The sequence below is a fragment of the Salvelinus namaycush genome, chromosome 22, assembly GCF_016432855.1.
Source record: "Salvelinus namaycush isolate Seneca chromosome 22, SaNama_1.0, whole genome shotgun sequence".
NCBI lineage: Eukaryota > Metazoa > Chordata > Actinopteri > Salmoniformes > Salmonidae > Salvelinus > Salvelinus namaycush.
In genome coordinates, this window is record NC_052328.1 from 3467138 (window position 1) to 3491342 (window position 24205).

The 24205-nt window shown below is 40.0% G+C and overlaps 1 protein-coding gene across 1 annotated transcript; it reads right to left on the reverse strand.

Moving 5' to 3' along the window:
• Positions 1-960: 960 nt before the first annotated feature.
• Positions 961-21557, reverse strand: LOC120017356 (NLR family CARD domain-containing protein 3-like). The gene is made up of 7 exons (XM_038960105.1): positions 21520-21557; positions 15372-15607; positions 13409-15209; positions 12903-13076; positions 5593-5766; positions 5289-5335; positions 961-1487 (listed from the first exon to the last, which is right to left on the reverse strand). The coding sequence occupies exons 1-7, from the start codon at positions 21555-21557 to the stop codon at positions 961-963; spliced, it is 2997 nt and encodes a 998-aa protein (XP_038816033.1).
• Positions 21558-24205: the final 2648 nt, after the last annotated feature.

The window sequence follows — 24205 nt, forward strand, 5'->3', positions numbered from 1 at the left end:
GTGTGTGTGTGTGTGTGTGTGTGTGTGTGTGTGTGTTTGTACAGTGTGTGTGTGTGTACAGTGTGTGTGTGTGTCCAGTGTGTGTGTGTGTCCAGTGTGTTTGTATGTGTGTGTGAATCCAGTGTGTGTGTGTGTGTGTGTGTGTGTGTGTGTCGTGTGTGTGTTTCCAGTGTGTGCTTTCCAGCGTGTGTGTGTGTGTCCAATGTGTGTGTGTGTCCAATGTCCAACAGTGTGTGTGTGTGTGTGTGTGTCCAGTGTGTGTGTCCAGTGTGTGTGTGTGTATGAGTGTGTCCAGTGTGGGTGCGTGTGTGTGTCCAGTGTGGGTGCGTGTGTGTTGAGTGTGTGTGTGTCCAGTGTGTCCAGTGTGTGTCTGGTGTGTATGTGCTTTCATTGTGTGTCCAGTTTGTGTGTGTGTGTGTCCAGTGTGTGGGTGTTCAGTGTATGTGTGTGTTCAGTGTGTGTGTATGTGTGTGTGTGTTTGTGTTCAGTGTGTGTGTGTGTGTGTGTGTGTTCAGTGTGTGTGAGTGTGTTTGTGTTCAGTGTGTGTGTGTGTTCAGTGTGTGTGTATGTGTGTGTGTGTTTGTGTTCAGTGTGTGTGTGTGTGTGTGTGTGTTCAGTGTGTGTGAGTGTGTTTGTGTTCAGTGTGTGTGTGTGTGTGTGTGTGTGTTCAGTGTGTGTGAGTGTGTTTGTGTTCAGTGTGTGTGTGTGTCAGGTTATTATTTACAGAGACACTGAGGAGGAATCAGTGTGTGTGTGTGTGCATTACCAGTGTGTGTGTGTGTGTGTGTGTTTCCAGTGTGTGTGTGTGTGTGTGTGTGTGTGTGTGTGTGTGTGTGTGTGTGTGTGTGTGTGTGTGTGTGTGTGTGTGTGTGTGTGTGTGTCTCCAGTGTGTGTGTGTGTGTGTGTTTGTGTATATGTGTGTCAATGTGTATGTGTGTGTCCAGTGTGTGTATCAGATTATTATTTCAGGGATACTGATGAGTCAACCCAAACCCTGAACCCTGGATAGAGGGGCTCAGTGAATGTGGAGGTGAATGTGATCAGGTGGGTCAGTGTGTCAGAGGAGTTTCTATAGAAGGACAGAGTGCCGGCTGGCCAGTCCAGATAAACCCCTACTCTGTGGGAGTTGGAGGGGGGGATGTGTATGGTAGTGGGATTATAATTGTGCTTGGCAGTGTATCTGTTGTCAGAGCAGATCAGACTCCAGGACTTCTCATTACATCCAAGACAACAGTCCTTACCCCCTCCTCTCCTGTTGATTCCTTTATATGTCACTCCTATATCAGCCCTTCTCCCACTCCACTCTACCTCCCAGTAACATCGCCCAGTCAGACCCTCTCTACACAGCACCTGTTCCCAGTCCTCAAATCTCTCTGGGTGATCAGGATACGGCTGCTTCTCTCTCCTACATGCCACCTTTCTGTTCTCCTCAGACAGAGAGAGGAGTCTGTGTACTGTGTTTAGGTCCAATGTGAGATCACAGACATCTGATGGATGAAACCAGAGACAATATTAGAAATCATCATCATTCACATTAGAATGTTAACTCACTTTTCACTAATTAATTTAATGTAGACGTTTCTAGGTATCAAAAGAAGAAGTTAAGGTAACTTGAGACTTGTTGAATGATCATATGTTATACTTTATGGTAATATAAAACACACTTATTCCCATTAATTACACAAACACACACACTGGACACACACACACACACACACACACACACACACACACACACACACACACAAACACACACATACACAGACACTCACACCTGTATGCATGCGTGAACACAAACACACATTTCTTATGTAATATGAACGCACCTCTCTCACACACACACACACACACACACACACACAGACACACACATTGTCAAAGCAACTCTTTGTAAACTTTGGTGTCCCTCATTTCTGCTTCTGTAGAACTACAGCTGATATTTATTATGACCAAGTAAGTAATGATGGTGGTATTTGACTTTGACTTAAAACTTCTTCAGGGCAGGGGGCAGCATTTTCACTTTTGGATCAATAGCATGCCAAAATTCAACTGCCTGCTACTCATCCTCATTAATATTAGTAGATTTGGATAGAAAACACTCTGAAGTTTCTAAAACTGTTTGAATCATGTCTGTGAGAATAACAGAACTTATGGAGCAGGCAAAACCTCGAGGACAAACCATTCAGAATATTTTTTTTTTGATGTCACTGTCTTTTCAATGAGTTTCTTAGAGACACCAGATTTCTAAGGGACTTGCTTGCAGTTCCTACCGCTTCCACTCGATGTCACCAGTCCTTGGAAATCGGTTGAGGTTATTCCTTTGTGTAATGAAGAAGTAGGGCTATCGTAAATGAGGGTCACATGAAGTAAATTTTTTGAGAGAGGCACGTTACGAAATTTATTAACGTTTAAAAATACCTAACGTTGTATTACAAAAGTAGTTTGAAATGTTTTGGTAAAGTTTACATGTAACTTTTGATATATTTTGTAGTGACGTTGCGAAAGTTGGAAGCTGTGTTTTTCTGGATGAAACGGTAAAAATAAATGGACATTTTGGATATATATCGACGGAATTAATCGAACAAAAGTACCATTTGTGATGTTTATGGGACATATTGGAGTGCCAACAAAATAATTTCGTCAAAGGTAAGGCATGATTTATATTTTATTTCTGCGTTTTGTGTCTTGCCTGCAGTTTTGAAATATGCTACTCTCTTTGTTTACTGTTGTGCTATCATCAGATAATATCATCTTATGCTTTCGCCGAAAAGCCTTTTTGAAATCTGACATGTTGGCTGGATTCACAACGAGTGTAGCTTAATTTGGTATCTTACATGTGTGATTTAATGAAAGTTTTATTTTTATATCATTTTATTTGAATATGGCGCGCTGTATTTTCAGGTGGGACGATTGCGTCCCACCTGCCCCAGAGAGGTTTTAACAAGACGTTTATCTTTAATCCTATGAATAACACTTGTATCTTTCATCAATGTCTATGATGACTATTTCTGTAATTTGATTTGGCTCTGCAATTTCACCAGATGTTATTTGAGACAATGCATTACTGAACATAAGGCGCCAATTTAAGATTTTTGGATATGAATATAAACTTTATCGAACAAAACATACATGTATTGTGTAATATGAAGTCCTATGAGTGCCCTCTGATGAAGATCATCAAACGTTAGTGATTCATTTAATCGCTATTTTTGACTTTTGTGAGCCCTCTCCTTGGCTGGAAAATGGCTGTATGGTTTTCTGTGACAAGGCGCTGACCTAACATAATCGCATGGTGTGCTTTCGCAGTAAAGCCTTTTTGAAATCAGACACTGTGGTTGGATTTACAAGAAGTTTATCTTTAGAATGGTGTATAATACTTGTATGTTTGAGGAATTCTAATTATTGAATTTGGCGCCCTGCAATTTCACTTGCAGTTGTCGAGGTGGGACGCTAGCTAGATGTTTAAAATCAATCCTCAGGTTGTTTTTGTCATAAATAATCAATAATATTTCAACTGGACAAAACAGAAATGGAAAAACAAGAAAGGCGCACTCCCGATTGCGCGCTGGACTCGTGTCTGGAAATTTCCACTATCCACTCATTGAAAGTGCTGTATCTCCCTCATGTTTCAGAGTAAAAGCCTGAAACAATGCCTAAAGACATGAAATACGTGCGATATAGAGATCGTGAACTGGTTCCTAAGTCTTTGTATGGTGGATAGGCTTTCAATGGAAAAACAGCCTTTCAAAATAATAGTACTTCCAGGATGGATTTTCCTCAGGTTCTCGCCTGCCATATCAGTTCTGTTATACTCACAGACATTATTTTAACAGTTTTGGAAACTTTAGAGTGTTTTCTATCCAAATCTACCAATTATATGCATATCCTAGCTTCCGGGCCTGAGTAGCAGGCAATTTAACCTTTCATTGATACCCATCCCAGATCCGGGATTTATTGTATAACATGTTATAAGACTGTCATCTGATGAAGTTGTTTCTTGGTTAGTGACTAATTATATCTCTATTCGGTTTTGTGATAGCTACCTATGCGGTAGAAAAATGGTGAAAATATGCAGTTGAGTCTTTTGCTATTGTGGTTAGCTAATAGAAATACATATTGTGTTTTCGCTGTAAAACATTTTAAAAATCAGAAATGATGGCTGGATTCACAAGATGTTTATCTTTCATTTGCTGTATTGGACTTGTGATGTCATGAAATTATATTATATGATATCCCTGTGGCGTTAGGCTAGGCTATGCTAGTCAGCTTTTTTGATGGGGGGGATCCCGGATCCGGGAGAGAGAAGCGGTAGAGGTTTTAATGCAACCGCTGTGTTAGATTTTTTTAAATAACTTTACCATAACATACAGCTTGCGTTATTGTGAGACAGCACTCACCAAAACGGCGGAGAATAGGAGTCAACATTTTACACGGAAACACGAAATAACATCATAAATGTTTTCTTACTTTTGCTGAGCTTCCATCAGAATGTTTTACAAGGAGTCCTTGGTCCAGAATAAATCGTTGTTTGGTTTTAGAATGTCCATTTCTTTTGTCGAATTCGCACCACAATGCTAGCCAAGGTTACTAACATTCCCATCCTCTCTTGGCGCAAAGAACGGAAAGTCCCAATAAATGTTGAATAAACTGATAAAACTCGGTTGAAAAAACCTACTTTATGACGTTTTTCTAATATGTATCAAATAAAATCAGAGCCAGAGATATTCGCCGTGTATACCGAACGCTTTTCAGAAGACAATGTGGAGCTCCTTCGCGCGCCTTGGAAAACTGAGAAAATGGCTGACCTGTCACTCCAAAAGCTCTTGTTCGACCTCAGATCAAGCTAGACACCCCATTCCACCTTCCACTGCCTCTTGACATCTAGTGGAAGGCGTATGAAGTGCATGCATATCGATAAATATAAGGCAATTGAATAGGCAGGCCCTGAAACAGAGCCTCGTTTTCAGATTTTTCACTTCCTGTTTGGAAGTTTGCTGCCAAATGAGTTCCGTTTTACTCACAGATATAATTCAAACAGTTTTAGAAACTTGAGAGTGTTTTCTATCCAATAGTAATAATAATATGCATATTGTATGACCTAGAATAGAGTACGAGGCCGTTTAAATTGGGGACGATTTTTTCCAAAGTGAAAACAGCGCCCCCCTATTGACAAGAAGTTTTAATTTGGGCACGCTTTTCATCCAAAATTCCGAATTCTGCCCCCTACACTAGTTAACTTGAATTAAGACTTATTCTTAGTCATATGCTTCACAGCAGTCAACACTCACATTTTCTAGGCCCAGGTTTCATTGTGCTCTCTTCACAATGTTCCACACTGTAGCAGTGAGCAGAAGAGCAGACAGTCATTGAGTGATTCACCTGAACACACACACACACACACACACACACACACACACACACACACACACTGGACACACACACACACACAGACACTGGACACACTGGACACACGCTGGACAACCTCACAGTCAGCATATAACTTTGTCCAAGTGTTGGTAAGAATCTTTGTATTAACTAGCCTGATAAGTCAAACATGTCTGACATGAACATTGACATAAAGCCTCTACATACTTGAGTTTCTCCAGTCTGCAGTGTGGATCCTCCAGTCCAGCAGAGAGCAGTCTGACTCCTGAGTCTCCTGGGTGATTGTAGCTCAGATCCAGCTCTCTCAGGTGTGAGGGGTTTGACTTCAGAGCTGAGACAAGAGAATCACAGGCTTCCTCTGTGACTAGACAGCCTGACAGCCTGTAAAGAGTCAAATCATATTAACATCACACTGGTATTCTTTGGTGGTGAAAATAGTGGCAGTACATTTTTTCAAAAATCTTCAGATATATCAGTGTCCTGAAACCTGCCTCATCTATTCATAAATTAATGTATCATTATTAGAAATTATCATATTACTTGTAGAGACAAAAATGTATAGTACGAATGTTTGAGTAGACTGACCAGACCAGTTTAAAAGCAGTTCCAGTCAAAAGACAGACAGTGAGGTATCAGATTTAGATTCTATTGAGTTAACAGTCCACACCATACCTATTTTGACAGTGAAGCTAACATATTAAATGTGGCTCTATACTCCAACATTTTGGATTTGAGATCAAATGTATCATATGAGGTGACAGTATTTAATGTCACCTTTTATTTTAGGATATGTTAATACACACAGTGGGGCAAAAAAATATTTAGTCAGCCACCAATTGTGCAAGTTCTCCCACTTAAAAAGATGAGAGAGGCTTTTAATTTTCATCATAGGTACACTTCAACTATGACAGACAAAATGAGGGAAAAAAATCCAGAAAATCACATTGTAGGATTTTTAATGAATTTATTTGCAAATTATGGTGGAAAATAAGTATTTGGTCACCTACAAACAAGCAAGATTTCTGGCTCTCACAGACCTGTAACTTCTTCTTTAATTTTGTCAACAGTTAGCATTTTTTTTTTCTGGGTGTTGCCAAATTAAACTGCCTCGTACTCAATTCTTGCTCGTACAATATGCATATTATTAATTCTATTGGATAGAAAACACTCTCTAGTTTCATAAACCGTTGGAATTATGTCTGTGGGTGACCCAGAACTCTTTCTACAGCGAAATCCATGACAGGTACTGCGAAGGTCTGAGAGCGAAGCTCTGGTCTCAGATCAGTTTTAAAGGTCTGTGTGTATCCTATGGAACGACATGAACTGCACCCGCCTTCCCCTGGATGTCAGTAACCAATGAGAAGTGGAATGGGCTTTTTACGTAGCTCTCAGAGGTTATAAAAGGCCAAGGAGTGAGGTGCGCCTTCTTTTCGACGCTGACCATTACGCAGAGAGGGACCTCAGGATGCCATTTTCAAACGCTCAGTTATCAACGTTAGATGTATCCGTCTGTAATTTAATTCGATATAGGTGTTAGAAACATCATAACGAAGCTATTTTAAACCGAGTTATATCAGATTATGCGAGTATATTGCTATTTTTCGGAATTTCCTCAGTATTGCGTCTTGAGGATTTGGACACGTTGGGGCAAAATAGCTATTGTTAGCTATTGTTAGCTGCTATATCAGAAGTTGAATGCAACGTTTTACAACCAAGCAACGATTCTTTTGGACAAAGGACCACTTGGCCAAGATTCTGATGGAAGCTCGTCGAAAAGTAAGAGCTATTTATGATGTTATTCCGTTTTTATGTGGAAAAATGTAAACTCAATAATGGCGACTAGTGACGCCATTATTGCGGCACTAGTCTGGCTGTAATGCACACTGTATGTCTAGTAACGTTAATTTTAAAAATCTAACTCAGCGGTTGCATTAATAACCAATGCATCTTTCATTTCATGTCCAACCTGTATTTTTTTAGTCAAGTTTATGAATAGTTATCCATGAGACAAGATCACTGTGAAAGATGGCGCCCGACATTTTCAGGCTAGTTTTGCTAGTATTGTCATTGTATAACCACGTTTTTTTGTGGCTAAATATGCACATTTTCGAACAAACTCTATATGTATGTTGTAATATGATGTTACAGGAGTGTCATCGGAAGAATTCTGAGAAGGTTAGTGAAAAAATTAATATATTTTGGCGATGATAACGATATCGCTCTCTTTGGCTTGAATCAATGCTCGGGTAACGTTTGCATATGTGGTATGCTAATATAACGATTTATTGTGTTTTCGCTGTAAAACACTTAGAACATCTGAAATATTGTCTGAATTCACAAGATCTGTGTCTTTCCATTGCTGTGAGTTGTGTATTTTTAAGAAATGTTTTATGATTAGTAATTAGGTAATACACGTTGCTCGCTGTATTTATTCTAGTCGAGTTGTGATGGTGGGTGCAATTGTAAACTATGATTTCTACCTGAAATATGCACATTTTTCTAACAAAACCTATCCTATACAATAAATATGTTATCAGACTGTCATCTGATGAGGTTTTTTCTTGGTTAGTGGCTATCAATATCTTTATTTGGCCGAATTGGTGATAGCTACTGGTGGAGAGAAAAAATGGTGGACAAAGAAAAATGGTGTACATATTTACATATTTTGTCTTCCCTGTAAAACATTTAAAAAATCTGAAATGGTGGCTTTATTCACAAGATCTGTACCTTTCATTTGGTGTCTTGGACTTGTGATTTAATGATATTTAGATGCTACTATTTAATTGTGACGCTATGCTAGCGATGCTAATCAGTGTGGGGGGGGTGGGGGGTGATCCCGGATCCGGGTTTCTGAGGCGGTAAAAGTTAACCTGTTTGGGCTGCAGGGGCAGTATTGAGTAGCCAGATAAAAGGTGCCCATTTCAAACGGCCTCGTACTCAATTCTTGCTCGTACAATATGCATATTATTATTACTATTGGATAGAAAACACTCTCTAGTTTCTAAAACCGTTTGAATTATATCTGTGAGTAAAACAGAACTCATTTGGCACAAACTTCCTGACCAGGAAGTGGAAAGTCTGAAATCGAGGCTCTGTTCTACTTCCTGCCTATAAATGGGCATGATACGTATTAGTATACATGCACTTCATACACCTTCCCCTGGGTGTCAAGAGGCGGTGAGAGAAGAAATTGAGTGTTTATCTTGGTCTGAAGTGGAATACAAGCTCTTTGTATGACGTGTCACCCATTTCCTGTTTTCTGGAGAGCGCGAGGAGGCACCTGGATTTGCCTTCTGATAAACTGCCGTTATGGACGACTAATATCTCCGGCTTTGATTTTATTTGATACATGTGACCATATCATCGTAAAGTATGTTTTTTCAATATAGTTTAATCAGATTATTGAAATTATTTCGGGAGTTTTGCCGTGTTCCGTTCTCTTCCGTTTGTTGACATGGAGAGATTCGTGCCACTTGGCTAGTGTGCTTGCTAAATCGAGAGGGAAAGAGGCCGTTCTAAATCCAAACAACGATGGTTCTTGACAAAGGACCCCTTGTCCAACATTCTGATGAAAGATCAGCAAAAGTAGGAAACATTTTATGATGCTATTTCATATATCTGTCGTACATGTGAACTAGTCGTCGGCGCCCAGCTTTTGGGTACTCTCTAGCTATACCGAAGCTGGATGTCGTAATGAAGTTATTTTTAGAATTCTAACACGGCGATTTCATTAAGAACTAATGGATCTATCATTTCCTATACAACATGTATTTTTTAGTTATGTTTATGAATAGCTATTTGGTCAGAATATGTGTGTCAGAAAAAGTGTCAGAAAAATATCCGGACGTTGTGGGAAAAAGTAGCTACGATAGCACAATGTATAACCACTGATTTCAGCTCTAAATATGCACATTTTCGAACAAAACATAAGTGTATGTATAACCTGATGTTATAGGACTGTCATCTGATGAAGAATATCAAGGTTAGTCAAAAATTATATATCTTTTACTGGTTTGTTACGATCGCTAACCTTTTGCTACTGGGAAATGGCATGTGTTTCTGGCTATTGTGGTAAGCTAATATAACGCTATATTGTGTTTTCGCTGTAAAACACTTAATAAATCGGAAATATTGGCTGGAATCACAAGATGCCTGTCTTTCATTTGCTGTACACTATGTATTTTTCAGAAATGTTTTATGATGAGTAATTAGGTATTTGACGTTGGTGTCTGTAATTATTATGGCTGCTTTCGGTGCAATTTCTGATTGTAGCTGCAATGTAAACTATGATTTATACCTGAAATATGCAAATTTTTCGAACGAAACATAGATTTATTGTATAACATGTTATAAGACTGTCATCTGATGAAGTTGTTTCTTGGTTAGTTTGGTTGGTTCTTGGTTAGTTAGGTTGGCTTTGTGCATGCTACCTGTGCTGTGAAAAATGTCTGTCCTTTTTTGTATTTGGTGGTGAGCTAACATAAATATACGTGCTGTTTTCGCTGTAAAACATTTTAAAAATCTGACATGTTGGCTGGATTCACAAGATGTGTACCTTTCATTTGCTGTATTGGACTTGTTAATGTGTGAAAGTTAAATATTTAACTTTGAATTTCGCGCCCTGCACTTGAGCTGGCTGTTGTCATAAGTGTACCGACACCGGGCTGCAGCCATAAGAAGTTAAGAGGCTCCTCTGTCCTCCACTCGTTACCTGTATTAATGGCACCTGTTTGAACTTGTTATCAGTATAAAAGACACCTGTCCACAACCTCAAACAGTCACACTCCAAACTCCACTATGGCCAAGACCAAAGAGCTGTCAAAGGACACCAGAAACAGAATTGTAGACCTGCACCAGGCTGGGAAGACTGAATTTGCAATAGGTAAGCAGCTTGGTTTGAAGAAATCAACTGTGGGAGCAATTATTAGGAAATGGACGACATACAAGACCACTGATAATCTCCCTCGATCTGGGGCTCCACGCAAGATCTCACCCCGTGGGGTCAAAATGATCACAAGAACGGTGAGCATAAATCCCAGAACCACACCTAGTGAATGACCTGCAGAGAGCTGGGACCAAAGTAACAAAGCCTACCGTCAGTAACACACTACGCCGCCAGGGACTCAAATCCTGCAGTGCCAGACGTGTCCCCCTGCTTAAGCCAGTACATGTCCAGGCCCGTCTGAAGTTTGCTAGTGAGCATTTGGATGATCCAGAAGAAGATTGGGAGAATGTCATATGGTCAGATGAAACCAAAATATTACTTTTTGGTAAAAACTCAACTCGTCGTGTTTGGAGGACAAAGAATGCTGAGTTGCATCCAAAGAACACCATACCTACTGTGAAGCATGGGGGTGGAAACATCATGCTTTGGGGCTGTTTTTCTGCAAAGGGACCAGGATGACTGATCCGTGTAAAGGAAAGAATGAATGGAATGAATGGGGCCATGTATCGTGAGATTTTGAGTGAAAACCTCCTTCCATCAGCAAGGGCATTGAAGATGAAACATGGCTGAGTCTTTCAGCATGACAATGATCCCAAACACACCGCCCGGGCAACGAAGGAGTGGCTTCGTAAGAAGCATTTCAAGGTCCTGGAGTGGCCTAGCCAGTCTCCAGATCTCAACCCCATAGAAAATCTTTGGAGGGAGTTGAAAGTCCGTGTTGCCCAGCAACAGCCCCAAAACATCACTGCTCTAGAGGAGATCTGCATGGAGGAATGGGCCAAAATACCAGAAACAGTGTGTGAAAACCTTGGGAAGACTTACAGAAAACGTTTGACATCTGTCATTGCCAACAAAGGGTATATAACAAAGTATTGAGATAAACTTTTGTTATTGACCAAATACTTATTTTCCACCATAATTTGCAAATAAAATCATAAAAAATCCTACAATGTGATTTTCTGGATTTTTTTTTCTCAATTTGTCTGTCAAAGTTGAATTGTACCTATGATGAAAATTACAGGCCTCTCCCATCTTTTTAAGTGGGAGAACTTGCACAATTGGTGGCTGACTAAAAACTTTTTTGCCCCACTGTGTCTGTTTCACAATTTAGAAATGAAAGCACTTTATGTATCTAGTTCCCCCATTTGAAGAAGTCATTAGTATTCTGACCAATTCATTCATAGTGTATTGAAGTAGTCAAAAGTTGTGACGACTCCCGCCAAAGTTGGTTCCTCTCCTTGTTCGGGCGGCGGTCGACGTCACCGGTCTTCTAGCCATCGCCACTCCACCTTTCATTTTCCATTTGTTTTGTCTTGTTTTTCTGCACACCTGGTTTACATCCCCTCATTACTCTACGTGTATATATCATCCTCTGTTCCCCCCATGTCTGTGTGTGGTTTTGTTCGTTCGTTACGTGTGTGTCTCTACAGGCTTGTTTTGCACCGGGTATTGTTGTAACCCGTGGTTTTGTTATTTTGTACCATTTTGTGTGATTTTTGCGCTATTCGCTTTTTCCTTGGGCTGGAGTGTTGTGACGCAGTTGCGTCCGGCTGGTTTCCTCTGCCTGATTAAAGTGTGCCTGTTCACTCATCTCTGCTCTCCTGCACCTGACTTCCTTCGAACAGTGGCACACACTCTGACAAAAGTTTAGTATTTGGTCCCAAACTCGTTTGTTGCATTTACAGTTTGTTTTGGTTGTGTTTTGGTTGTGTTTTGCCCAATAATAACTGAATGATGGATTATGACTGGAGCAATTTTCTTTCTAAGTGAGTAGATAACATGTTTTGAAACACTACTAAATGAATCCTGATGATGCCATGATCATGAACAATTATGAATGAGAGAGTTACAGAGGCTACAACAAAACATACTAACCTCTCACCATTAACCTCAAATAAAAGGTGACATTCTATACTGTCGCCTAATATGAAACATTCTATCTAAAATCCAAAATGCTGGAGCATAGCACCGAATTTAAAACTGTAAGCTACACTGTCCAAACACATATGGTGTGGACTATGTGTGTCTGGTAAACACATGTGGATCTGGTGAACAGTTATCACTTGTTGACCAACTACAGGAATACTGACCTCAGAGTCTCCAGTTTACAGTGGGGATTCCCCAGTACAGCAGAGAGCAGCTTCACTCCTGAATCCTTCAGGTCATTGTTACTCAGATCCAGCTCTCTCAGGTGTGAGGGGTTTGACTTCAAAGCTGAGGCCAGAGAAGCACAGCCTTCCTCTGTGACTAGACAGCCTGACAGCCTGACAAAGAGTAAAATCATGTTAAAATCACACTGCTATTCTTTGGTGATACAAATATATATTTGCTCAACATGTTCAGATATATCAGTGTCCTGAAACCTGCAATATCTATTATAAATGAATGAATGTATAATTTTAAGATACGACAAATTATTATGTATTGCTTGTAGAGAGAAAAATGTATAGGACACATATTTGGGTAGACTGACCAGACCATTTTAAAAAGCAGTATCAGTCAAAAGAAAGACAATGAAGTATCAGATTTAGATTGTATTGAGTATACAGTCCACACTATATCTAATACTGACCTCAGAGTCTCCAGTTTACAGTGGGGATTCCCCAGTCCAGCAGAGAGCAGCTTCACTCCTGAATCCTTCAGGTCATTGTTACTCAGATCCAGCTCTCTCAGGTGTGAGGGGTTTGAACTGAGAGCTGAGACCAACACTTTACAGGATGTGTCTGTAAGTTTACAGCCAGTGAGTCTGCCAACACAGAAGAAATACAATGACAGACAGGTTCTATTAAAATGTTACGCTCAGCTTTCCCTGCTTACACTGTTAGCCGTGCACAAATAATGTGTATATCATGCATTCATGGCTCAATGCTACAACTTTTCTGATTAGTCTGTATTATAGTTTAAAAGTTTTCAGCTGATAGAAAGTTTATTCAGCCAATGAAAATACTGTTGTTCCTACATACAGTAAAGTTTGGTCTGAGAGATTGTCACATGACTACTTACAGAGCCAGTCAGCCAATGAAAATACTGCTGTAACTACAATTTATTTTGGTGGGTGATATTTACATGAATACTTACAGTGCTTTCCTGCAGCCTTTCACAGCTGGGAGCAGTCTCCTACGACCCTCCTCTGATGTCTTGAATTCCTTTGGGTCAAACACATCCAGAACCTCCTCTGATATCTGCAGCATGTAGGCCAGCGCTGAACACTGAGCATGTGTGAGGTTTTTGGATCTGTTCTCTGACCTCAAGTACTCTTGGATTACCTCCTGTATTGAATGGTCTTTCATCTCTATCAGACAGTGAAATAGATTGATGCACCTCTCAGGGGAGATGTTCTTCCTCTGCATCACCTTAAGGGATCGGATTGTTTTCTGGACGCTCTCTGGACTGCTTTCTGTTTGTGTCACCAGACCTCGTAGGAGTTTCTGATTGGACTCCAGTGACATGCCATGAAGGAAGCGGACAAAAAGGTCCAGGTGTCCATTCTTACTCTCCAAGGCTTTATCCACGGTACTATTCAGCAGCTCATGCAAGGTTAGCTCTTCAGACGCAGCTCTAGACTTTCTCTTGAGGAAGGGGTTCAGTGCATCCATGTTCTTGGTTGTGTAACAGTGGTACATGTAGACAGCTGAGAGAAACTCCTGAATGCTCAGATGAACAAAGCAGTACACCACTCTCTGAAATAACACAGACTCTTCTTTAAAGATTTGTGTGCACACTCCTGAGTACACTGAGGCTTCATTGACATCAAGGCCAGCCTCTTTCAGGTCTTCTTCATAGAACATGAGATTACCCTTCTCCAGATTTTCAAACGCCAGCTTCCCCAGCTTCAGAAGAATTTCCTTATCTGACTCCATGAGCTCCTCTTGATCCATCGCATCGCTTCCATGATACTTCTGGTTCTTCAGGCTGGTCTGAATGAGCAGGAAGTGAATGGACATCTCAGTCAGAGTTGTGGGCATCTCTCTCCTCTTGTCTGTACTCAGCATGTGTTCAAAGACTATTGCAGAAATCCAACAGAACACTGGAATGTGGCACATGATGTGGAGGCTCCTTGATGTCTTTATGTGTGAGATGATTCTGCTGGCCAGGTCCTCATCAATGAATCTCTTTCTGAAGTACTCCTCCTTCTGTGGGTCATTGAACCCTCGTACCTCTGTCACCTGGTCAACACACTCAGGGGCGATCTGACTGGTTGCTGTTGGTCGGGAGGTTATCCATAGGAGAACAGAGGGAAGCAGATTCCCCTTGATGAGATTTGTCAGCAGAACATCAACAGATGATGTGTGGGTGACATCAGACACCTTTTCATTGTCCTGGAAATCCAATGGAAGTCTGCTTTCATCCAAACCATCAAAGATGAACATAGCTTTACAGGCTGTGAGTTTCTTTGCATTGCCTATGTCTAGTTCTGTGTGGAAGTCATTTAAAAGTCTGAGAAGACTGTACTGGCGATCTTTGATCAAGTTCAGCTCCCGGAAAGGAAGCACAAATATGATGTCCACATCTTGATTAGCCTTCCCTTCAGCCCAGTCAAGGATGAACTTCTGCACAGAGACAGTTTTTCCGATGCCAGCAATGCCCTTCGTCAGCACAGTTCTTATGCTTCTCTCTTGGCCAGGTACGGGTTTAAAGATGTCATTGCAGTGGATTGCTGTGTCATGGGAGGTTGGTGTCCTGGATGCTGTCTCTAGCTGCCACACCTCATGTTCATTGTTAACCCCTTCACTCTCTCCTTCTGTGATGTAGAGCTCTGTGTAAATCCTGTTGAGGGGAGTTTGAGTCCCTGCTTTTTCCATGCCTTCTATCACTTTTTCATACCTCCTTTTCAGGCTGTCTTTATGGTTTACTATAGCTCGCTGCAGGCTGTCCTCCACTACAAGGGAGGAGTAAAAAGGATGTGTATCAGACACATTCATTGATAGGATGAAATGTGGGCCTTCCACAACTACAGTAACTGACATGATCTCATATTATTGTAGTTAGCACTTAATCATGTTGAGGAAATAACTTAGCACAGGTCTGCAAGTGTCCTTACTGTTTTCAGAGCCTCTTGCATCATTGGGTTCACCCAGGTGCTGTAGTACAGGAAGTGTTCTGGTTCTCTTTCTACACTGAGGACAGTCATAGTATCCTGAAGGAGCAGGTTTCTCCCAGTATCTGGTGATGCACTGTCTGCAGAACCTGTGTCCACAGGTGATAGAGACTGGATCCCTCAACACCTGCTGACACACTGCACACCTGGACTGATCCTCTAGCAGAGTACACCATCCACTACAGAGATAAAGGAGAGAGAGAGATACTGATCCTCTAACAGAGTAGACCGTCCACGAGATAAACAGAGACTACAGAGATAAAGGAGAGAGCGTTACTGATCCATTAACAGAGTAAACCATCCACAACAGAGATAAAGGAGAGAGAGATACTGATCCTCTAACTTAGCAGACCATCCACTACAGAGATACAGGAGAGAGAGAAACTGATCCTAGAAAAGAGTAGACCATCCATTACAGAGATACAGGAGAGAGAGAGAGAGATACTGATCCTCTAACAGAGTAGACCATCCACTACAGAGATAAAAGAGAGAGAGAGAGATTGTAGATGTTAATACTGATCCTCTAACAGAGTAGACCATCCACTCCAGAGATAAAAGATAGAGATAGACTGGTCTTCTAACAGAGTAGACCATTCCTTACATATATAAAGGAGAGAAATACTGATCCTCCAACAGAGTAGACCATCTACTACAGAGATAAAGGAGAGAGATACTGATCCTTTAATAGAGTAAACCATCCACTACAGAGATAAAGGAGAGAGAGAAATGCTAATCCTCCAACAGAGTAGACCATCCACTACAGAGATAAAGGAGAGAGAGAGACTGATCCTCTATCCTCTAACAGAGTAGAACATCCAGTACAGAGATAAACGAGAGAGATACTGATCATTTAACAGAGTAGACCATCCACTACAGAGATAAAGAAGAGAGAGAGATTGTAGATGTTAATACTAATTCTCTAACAGAGTAGACCATACACTACAGAGATAAAAGAGAGAGGGCTACTGATCCTCTAACAGGGTAGACCATCCAATACAGAGATAAAGGAGAGAGGGACTGAATCTCTAACAGAGTAGACCATCCATTACAGAGATAAAGGAGAGAGAGAGATACTGATCCTGTAACAGAGTAGACCATCCACTACAGAGATAAAGGAGAGAGAGAGAGAATGTAGATGTTAATACTGATTTTCTAACAGAGTAGATCATCCACTACAGAGATAAAGGAGAGAGAGACAGATAATGATCCTCTAACAGAGTAGACCATCCACTACAGAGTTAAAGGAGAGAGAGAGAGACTGATCCTCTAATTAAGTAGACCGTCCACTATAGAGATAAAGGAGAGAGAGAGATTGTAGATGTTAATACTGATCCTCTAACAGAGTAGACCATCCACTACAGAGATAAAGGAGAGAGAGAGAGATTGTAGATGTTAACACTGATTCTCTAACAGAGTAGACCATCCACTACAGATATAAAGGAGAGAGAGAGATACTGATCCTTTTATTAGAGTAGACCATCCAATACAGAGATAAAGGAGAGAGAGATACTGATCCTCTAACAGAGTAGACCATCCACTACCGAGTTAAAGGAGAGAGAGGGAGACTGATCCTCTAATAAAGTAGACCGTCCACTATAGAGATAAAGGAGAGAGAGAGATTGTAGATGTTAATACTGATCCTCTAACAGAGTAGACCATCCACTACTGAGATAAAGGAGAGAGAGAGAGATTGTAGATGTTAATACTGATTCTATAACAGAGTAGACCATCCACTACAGATATAAAGGAGAGAGAGAGATACTGATCCTTTTATTAGAGTAGACCATCCACTACATAGATATAGGAGAGAGAGAGATACTGATCCTCTAACAGAGTAGACCATCCACTATAGAGATAAAGGAGAGAGAGAGAGATTGTAGATGTTAATACTTATCCTCTAACAGAGTAGACCATCCACTACAGAGATAAAGGAGAGAGAGAGATACTGATCCTCTAACAGAGTAGACCATCAACTACAGGGATAAAGGAGAGAGAGAGATAATGATCCTCTAACAGAGTAGACCATCCACTACAGAGATAATTGAGAGAGAGAGATACTGATCCTCTAACAGAGTAGACCATTCCTTACATATATAAAGGAGAGAGAGAAATACTGATCCTCCAACAGAGTAGACCATCCACTACAGAGATAAAGGAGAGAGATACTGATCCTCTAAAAGAGTAGACCATCCACTACAGAGATAAAGGAGAGAGGGAGACTGATCCTTTAATAGAGTAAACCATCAACTACAGAGATAAAGGAGAGAGAGAAATGCGGATCCTCCAACAGAGTAGACCATCCACTACAGAGATAAAGGAGAGAGGGAGACTGATCCTTTAATAGAGTAAACCATCCACTACAGAGATAAAGGAGAGAGAGAAATGCTGATCCTCCAACAGAGTAGACCATCCACTACAGAGATAAAGGAGAGAGAGAGACTGATCCTCTATCCTCTAACAGAGTGGACCATCCAGTACAGAGATGAAGGAGAGAGATACTGATCATTTAACAGAGTAGACCATCCACTAAAGAGATAAAGAAGAGAGAAAGATTGTAGATGTTAATACTAATTCTCTAACAGAGTAGACCATACACTACAGAGATAAAAGAGAGAGGGCTACTGATCCTCTAACAGAGTAGACCGTCCAATACAGAGATAAAGGAGAGAGGGACTGATTCTCTAACAGAGTAGACCATCCATTACAGAGATAAAGGAGAGAGAGAGATACTGATCCTGTAACAGAGTAGACCATCCACTACAGAGATAAAGGAGAGAGAGAGAGAATGTAGATGTTAATACTGATTTTCTAACAGAGTAGATCATCCACTACAGAGATAAAGGAGAGAGAGACAGATACTGATCCTCTAACAGAGTAGACCATCCACTACAGAGATATAGGAGAGTGAGAGAGATACTGATCCTCTAATAAAGTAGACCATCCACTATAGAAATAAAGGAGAGAAAGATTGTAGATGTAAATAATGATCCTCTAATAAAGTAGACCATCCTCTACAGAGATAAAGGAGAGAGAGAAAGATTGTAGATGTTAACACTGATTCTCTAACAGACTAGACCATCCTCTACAGAGATAAAGGAGAGAGAGAGATACTGATCCTCTAACAGAGTAGACCATCAACTACAGGGATAAAGGAGAGAGAGAGATAATGATCCTCTAACAGAGTAGACCATCCACTACAGAGATAAAAGAGAGAGAGAGAGAGAGATACTGATCCTCTAACAGAGTAGACCATCCACTACAGGGATAAAGGAGAGAAAGAGATACCGATCCTTTAACTTCTTGTGGGCAAGGGGCAGCATTTTCACTTTCGGAAAAATAGCATGCCAAAATTCAACTACCTGCTACTCATCACCAGAATATAAGATATGCATATCATTAGTAGATTTGGATATAAAACACTCTGAAGTTTCTAAAACTGTTTGAATCATATCTGTGAGAATAACAAAACTTATGTAGCAGGCAAAACCCTGAGGACAAACCATTCAGAATTTAGACACCAGATTTCTAATGGACTTGCTTGCAGTTCCTACCGCTTCCACTGGATGTCACCAGTCCTTGGAAATCGGTTGAGGTTATTCCTTTGTGTACTGAAGAAGTAGGGCTATCGTAAATGAGGGTCACATGAAGTACATTTTTTGAGAGATGCACGTTACGAAAAAAGTTGCGTCAGTTTGTTTTCTTTTTGTATTGGACACAGATCATCCCGTCTTCAAATTGATTGATTATTAACGTTTAAAAATACCTAACGTTGTATTACAAAATTAGTTTGAAATGTTTTGGTAGGGTTTACATGTAACTTTTTATATATTTTGTAGTGAAGTGGCGATAGTTGGAAGCTGTGTTTTTCAACCCTCTCCCTTCCTCTCTCCCTCTCCCTTCCTCTCTCCCTCTCCCCCCCTCTACCTACCTCCCTCCCTCCCTCTGTCCCTCTGTCCCTCTGTCCCTCTCTCCCTCTGTCCCTCTCTCCCTCTGTCCCTCTCTCCCTCTGTCCCTCTCTCCCTTGTCCTCTGAATGCTCGACTATGAAAAGCAACCTGACATTTACTCCTGAGGTGCTGACCAGAACAGCCAGAAGAGGACTGGTCACCCCTCAGAGTCTGGTTCCTCTCTACCCAGTACAACCAGAAGAGGACTGGTCACCCATCAGAGCCTGGTTACACTCTACCCAGTACAGCCAGATGAGGACTGGTCACCCCTCAGAGCCTGGTTCCTCTCTACCCGGCACAGCCAGAAGAGGACTGGCTACCCTTCAGAGCCTGGTTACACTCTACCCAGCACAGCCAGAAGAGGAATGGCCACCCCTCAGAGCCTGGTTCCTCTCTACGTTTCTTCCTAGGTTCCTGCCTTTCTTGGGAGTTTTTCCTCGACACCGTGCTCTACACCCGAACACGAGCTGTTCAGCACGAGACGACCGTTGGTTTCTGCCAATGAGTTTCAAATCAAATCAAATTGTATTTCTCACATGTGCCAAATACTGTAAGGACTACCAGTACTGAGTCAATGTGCAGGGGTACCAGGTAGTTGAGGTAATAATGAGGCTTTAAGGAGTACCAGTACTGAGTCAATGTGCAGGGGTACCAGGTAGTTGAGGTAATAATGAGGCTATAAGGAGTACCAGTACTGAGTCAATGTGCAGGGGTACCAGGTAGTTGAGGTAATAATGAGGCTATAAGGAGTACCAGCACTGAGTCAATGTGGAGGGGTACCAGGTGATTGATGTAATAATGAGACTATAATTGAGGTAATATGTACAGTACATGTAGGTAGGGGGTAAAGTGACGAGACATTACATCTCCTCATCCAGGGAGTGCACACACACACACACACACACACACACACACACACACACACACACACACACACACACACACACACACACACACACACACACACACACACACACACACACACACACACACACACACACACAGGGAGGGAATGTTGTGTTTCTTTAATATTGTTTTAGGACTATTAACATGGAAAAAAGGAAAATACATGGGAAGATGGGAGAGGAGAAATGACTAGAGACAGTGTTGTTTAACTCACTGACCATGACCCATGAGTTCTTCTTACCTTTGTTCAGTAGAAAAGTCTCCCTCTCTAAACTTTATAGGAGGTTTCATAGATTGGTCACTTTTCATGGACACACAGCTGGGTACAGGGGAGGCTGGTCTCTCCTGCTTGATTGAGCTTCAACACAGCAGAGACAAACATTACATCTCATCTACTCTGAGCTCAGATGGGGAAACAATAGAACTGTTTTATACGCTATAAATATTTTCGCTATTATACGCTATAAATATTTTTTATATTTTCAGAAATGTTGGTAAATTATATTTTAATGATGAAAAAAATACATTATTAAACAACTACAAGTCTTTATAAAGGTTTATAAAGTGGGTAACATACACTTCAAAATGTCCGACTTAGTTTGATGAAAAATGGATCAACCCCTACAAAAAATGTCCCTTAATTATAATCCACATAATAATGCATAGTTGCTCTTATTTTCCTGCTGTGAGAAACTGTGTAAAATTAAGATGGCATCTGTAAGTGCATTCATCTTTAGATATCTAGGTGAGACAACCACATATCAGTCAAATATACAGGATACCAACATTCCATTCCTGCTAAACAATGGATATATAGATATCTAGGTGAGACAACCACATATCACAGTCAGATATACAGGATACCAACATTACATTCCTGCTAAACAATGAATATATTCATATCTAGGTGAGATAACCACATATCACAGTCAGATATACAGGATACCAACATTCCATTCCTGCTAAACAATGGATATATTGATATCTAGGTGAGATAACCACATATCACAGTCAGATATACAGGATACCAACATTCCATTCCTGCTAAACAATGGATATGTTGATATCTAGGTGAGACAACCACATATCACAGTCAAATATACAGGATACCAACAAAAAAATCACATTTGCATGCACATCTAAAATCTATAACAGTTATATAGAATGTACCCATAAGAAATAATTTCTGATTAAAAAACATTTTAGAATATACATTCTTAAACAAAATTGTCAGCTCACCTTTTAGCTTTGGTATCATGTTCCCCAGAGACACTCATTTTAGAGAACTGTCCCCTAAACAGAGATCCAGCATGTTGGTTGTGGTTAACACAGTGACAACTAAACAGAGATCCAACATGTTGGTTATGGTTAACAGAGTGACAACTAAACAGAGATCTAGCATGTTGGTTGTGGTTAACACAGTGACAACTAATTATTGAATGTAAATTGTTCTATTTTATTAATTATCTCTTAGAAATAAAATATTTACTAACAGACACATCCAAACAGTCAGGTGATTTAATGCATCACATCAACATGTAGTTGTGATTGATATTTGTCTCCTCATCTCCATATAATAATATATGTAATATATTTATATTTATATTATACATATAATAATAATAATATAATGTCACTGTTTGTTAAGGCAGGGGTTCCCAAATGTGGTTCAATTGAGGTGTTTTTTGAGTTGGGTTGAACGGTGAAAAAAATAAACATTTGACATGGCTAATCCTGTGTTCTTATGTTCAAACATTATAACAACATTAGTGGGGGCCTAATTGTCTAGCTTTTATTTAGTTGATTGAAAATTCTCAAAGATTATAAGCTATTATTGATAAAGTCCATTATCTTTTCTACATACTTTCTATTTGGGTTTAGTCATTTAAGTTAATACTGAAAACATTTGTTTTGGGCAATGTCATCCCGCGACCCACCTGGACCCCTGCCGTGATCCACAAGTGGTCCTGACAGAGTTCACATAGACTACCAGTAGCAGGACTCATCACCTTCAAATCAGTTTCATTCTAAATAACTGAGCATGTAGCAATATTTTCTAAACATTTCCTACGGAGACCATCAGGTTGTTCATCAATATAAAGGATATTTAAAAACATTTCATACAGAGACCATCAGGTTGTTCAGAAATATAAAGGATATTTAAAACATTTCCTACGGAGACCATCCGGTCATTCAACAATATAAAGGACATTTAAAAACATTTCCCACCGAGACCATCAGGTCGTTCAGCAATATAAAGGATATTTAAATACATTTCCTACAGAGACCATCAGGTTGTTCATCAACATAAAGGATCATATCTCAAGCCTACTCTGTCTGAATGTTTGACGACCTAACTTCATAATAATTATCCTCGACTTACCAGAGTCTGCCCGTCTTTCCTTCAAATCAACACATTTATCTTCTAATTGTACAGAGAAATCTGTGCCACAGTTTCTACAGCCATTTTGTAACTGCGTAGGCTACAAACTTATTTACAATTTCATATGAGGAAATCCCATATTTTCTGACGCTATTGCAGAGGAAGTAGTCTATATTACAAACTTCAAAAACCTTTTTATATTAATCTCAACTACACTACAAGTTTTAAATTCCCTACATTGCAGGAAAGTTCTCATGCAAAAGGTTATAAATTCAGATCCTGTACAGAGATTGTCTTTGGTTTTGGGAAGGCTGAAAGATAACATTGAATTCTTCCCAAGTATTGCAAACAGGAAGTTAACTTAGTCACAAGGTTGTGCCAACTACAGTAGTGTTGCAAAATCCTTACAACCCCACTCTTCCCCATCTGTCTTAAGAACAAAAAATGTGTTTTAACGTAGATATATGTAGATACAACAGAAACAAGATGTGATACTCTCAACTTCTCTTTTATCAGAACAGAGACATTTCTGAGGAAAGGCTGGTGGGAGGAGCTATAGGAGGACGGGTTCATTTCTATGGCTGAAATGGAATAAATAAATTCATTCCATTTATTCCATTCCAGTTTTACAATGAGCCTGTCCTCCTATAGCTCCTCCACCAGCCTCCTCTGGTTTGTATGTGAACGTTTTCAGGTGTTCATGTTGCTGTGGAGACAAATTATATATTTTTTAAAAATTACCTTTAAAGGTCCAATGCGGTCGTAAAACTTAAATAAAATCAGATGTGAAAATGGTTCATTTCTAAGTTTTGTAGAAAAAATATAAAGTTAAAAAGTTCTACCTGATGACAAAATCAAAAGTTAACATTTAAAAGCAGTGATTTTCAAAAACAGTTAGATTGTCAGTGGTGTGGGGAGCAATAAAATACCCTCCACTGAACTAGAAACTCATTGCAGGGTTTGAAAATCACCGTTTTTTACTTTTATGTCAAAGAGAACATTTTTTAACAACTCTTCTTATCTTCTTAATAACCTCTACCGAATCACCCTCCCGGATCCGTGATCCTCCTCATCAGAAACGCTGACTAGCATAGCCTAGCCTAGCGCCACAGGGAATATCATATAATATAATTTCATGAAATCACAAGTCCAATACAGCAAATGAAAGATAAACATCTTGTGAATCCAGCCAACATGTCCGATTTTTTAAATGTTTTACAGCGAAAACACAACATATATTTATGTTAGCTCACCACAATAGCGCAACACAAAACGCCATTTTTTCACCGCAAAGATAGCTTTCACAAAACCCACAAATAGAGATAAAATTAATCACTAACCTTTGAACAACTTCATCAGATGACAGTCTTATGACATCATGTTATACAATACATTTATGTTTTGTTCGAAAATGTGCATATTTATAGCTATAAGTCCTGGTTTTACATTGCAGCCATAGTCACAAATGGCACCAAAACAGCCAGAATAATTACAGAGAGCAACGTGAAATACAAAAATACAAATCATAAAACTTTTATGAAA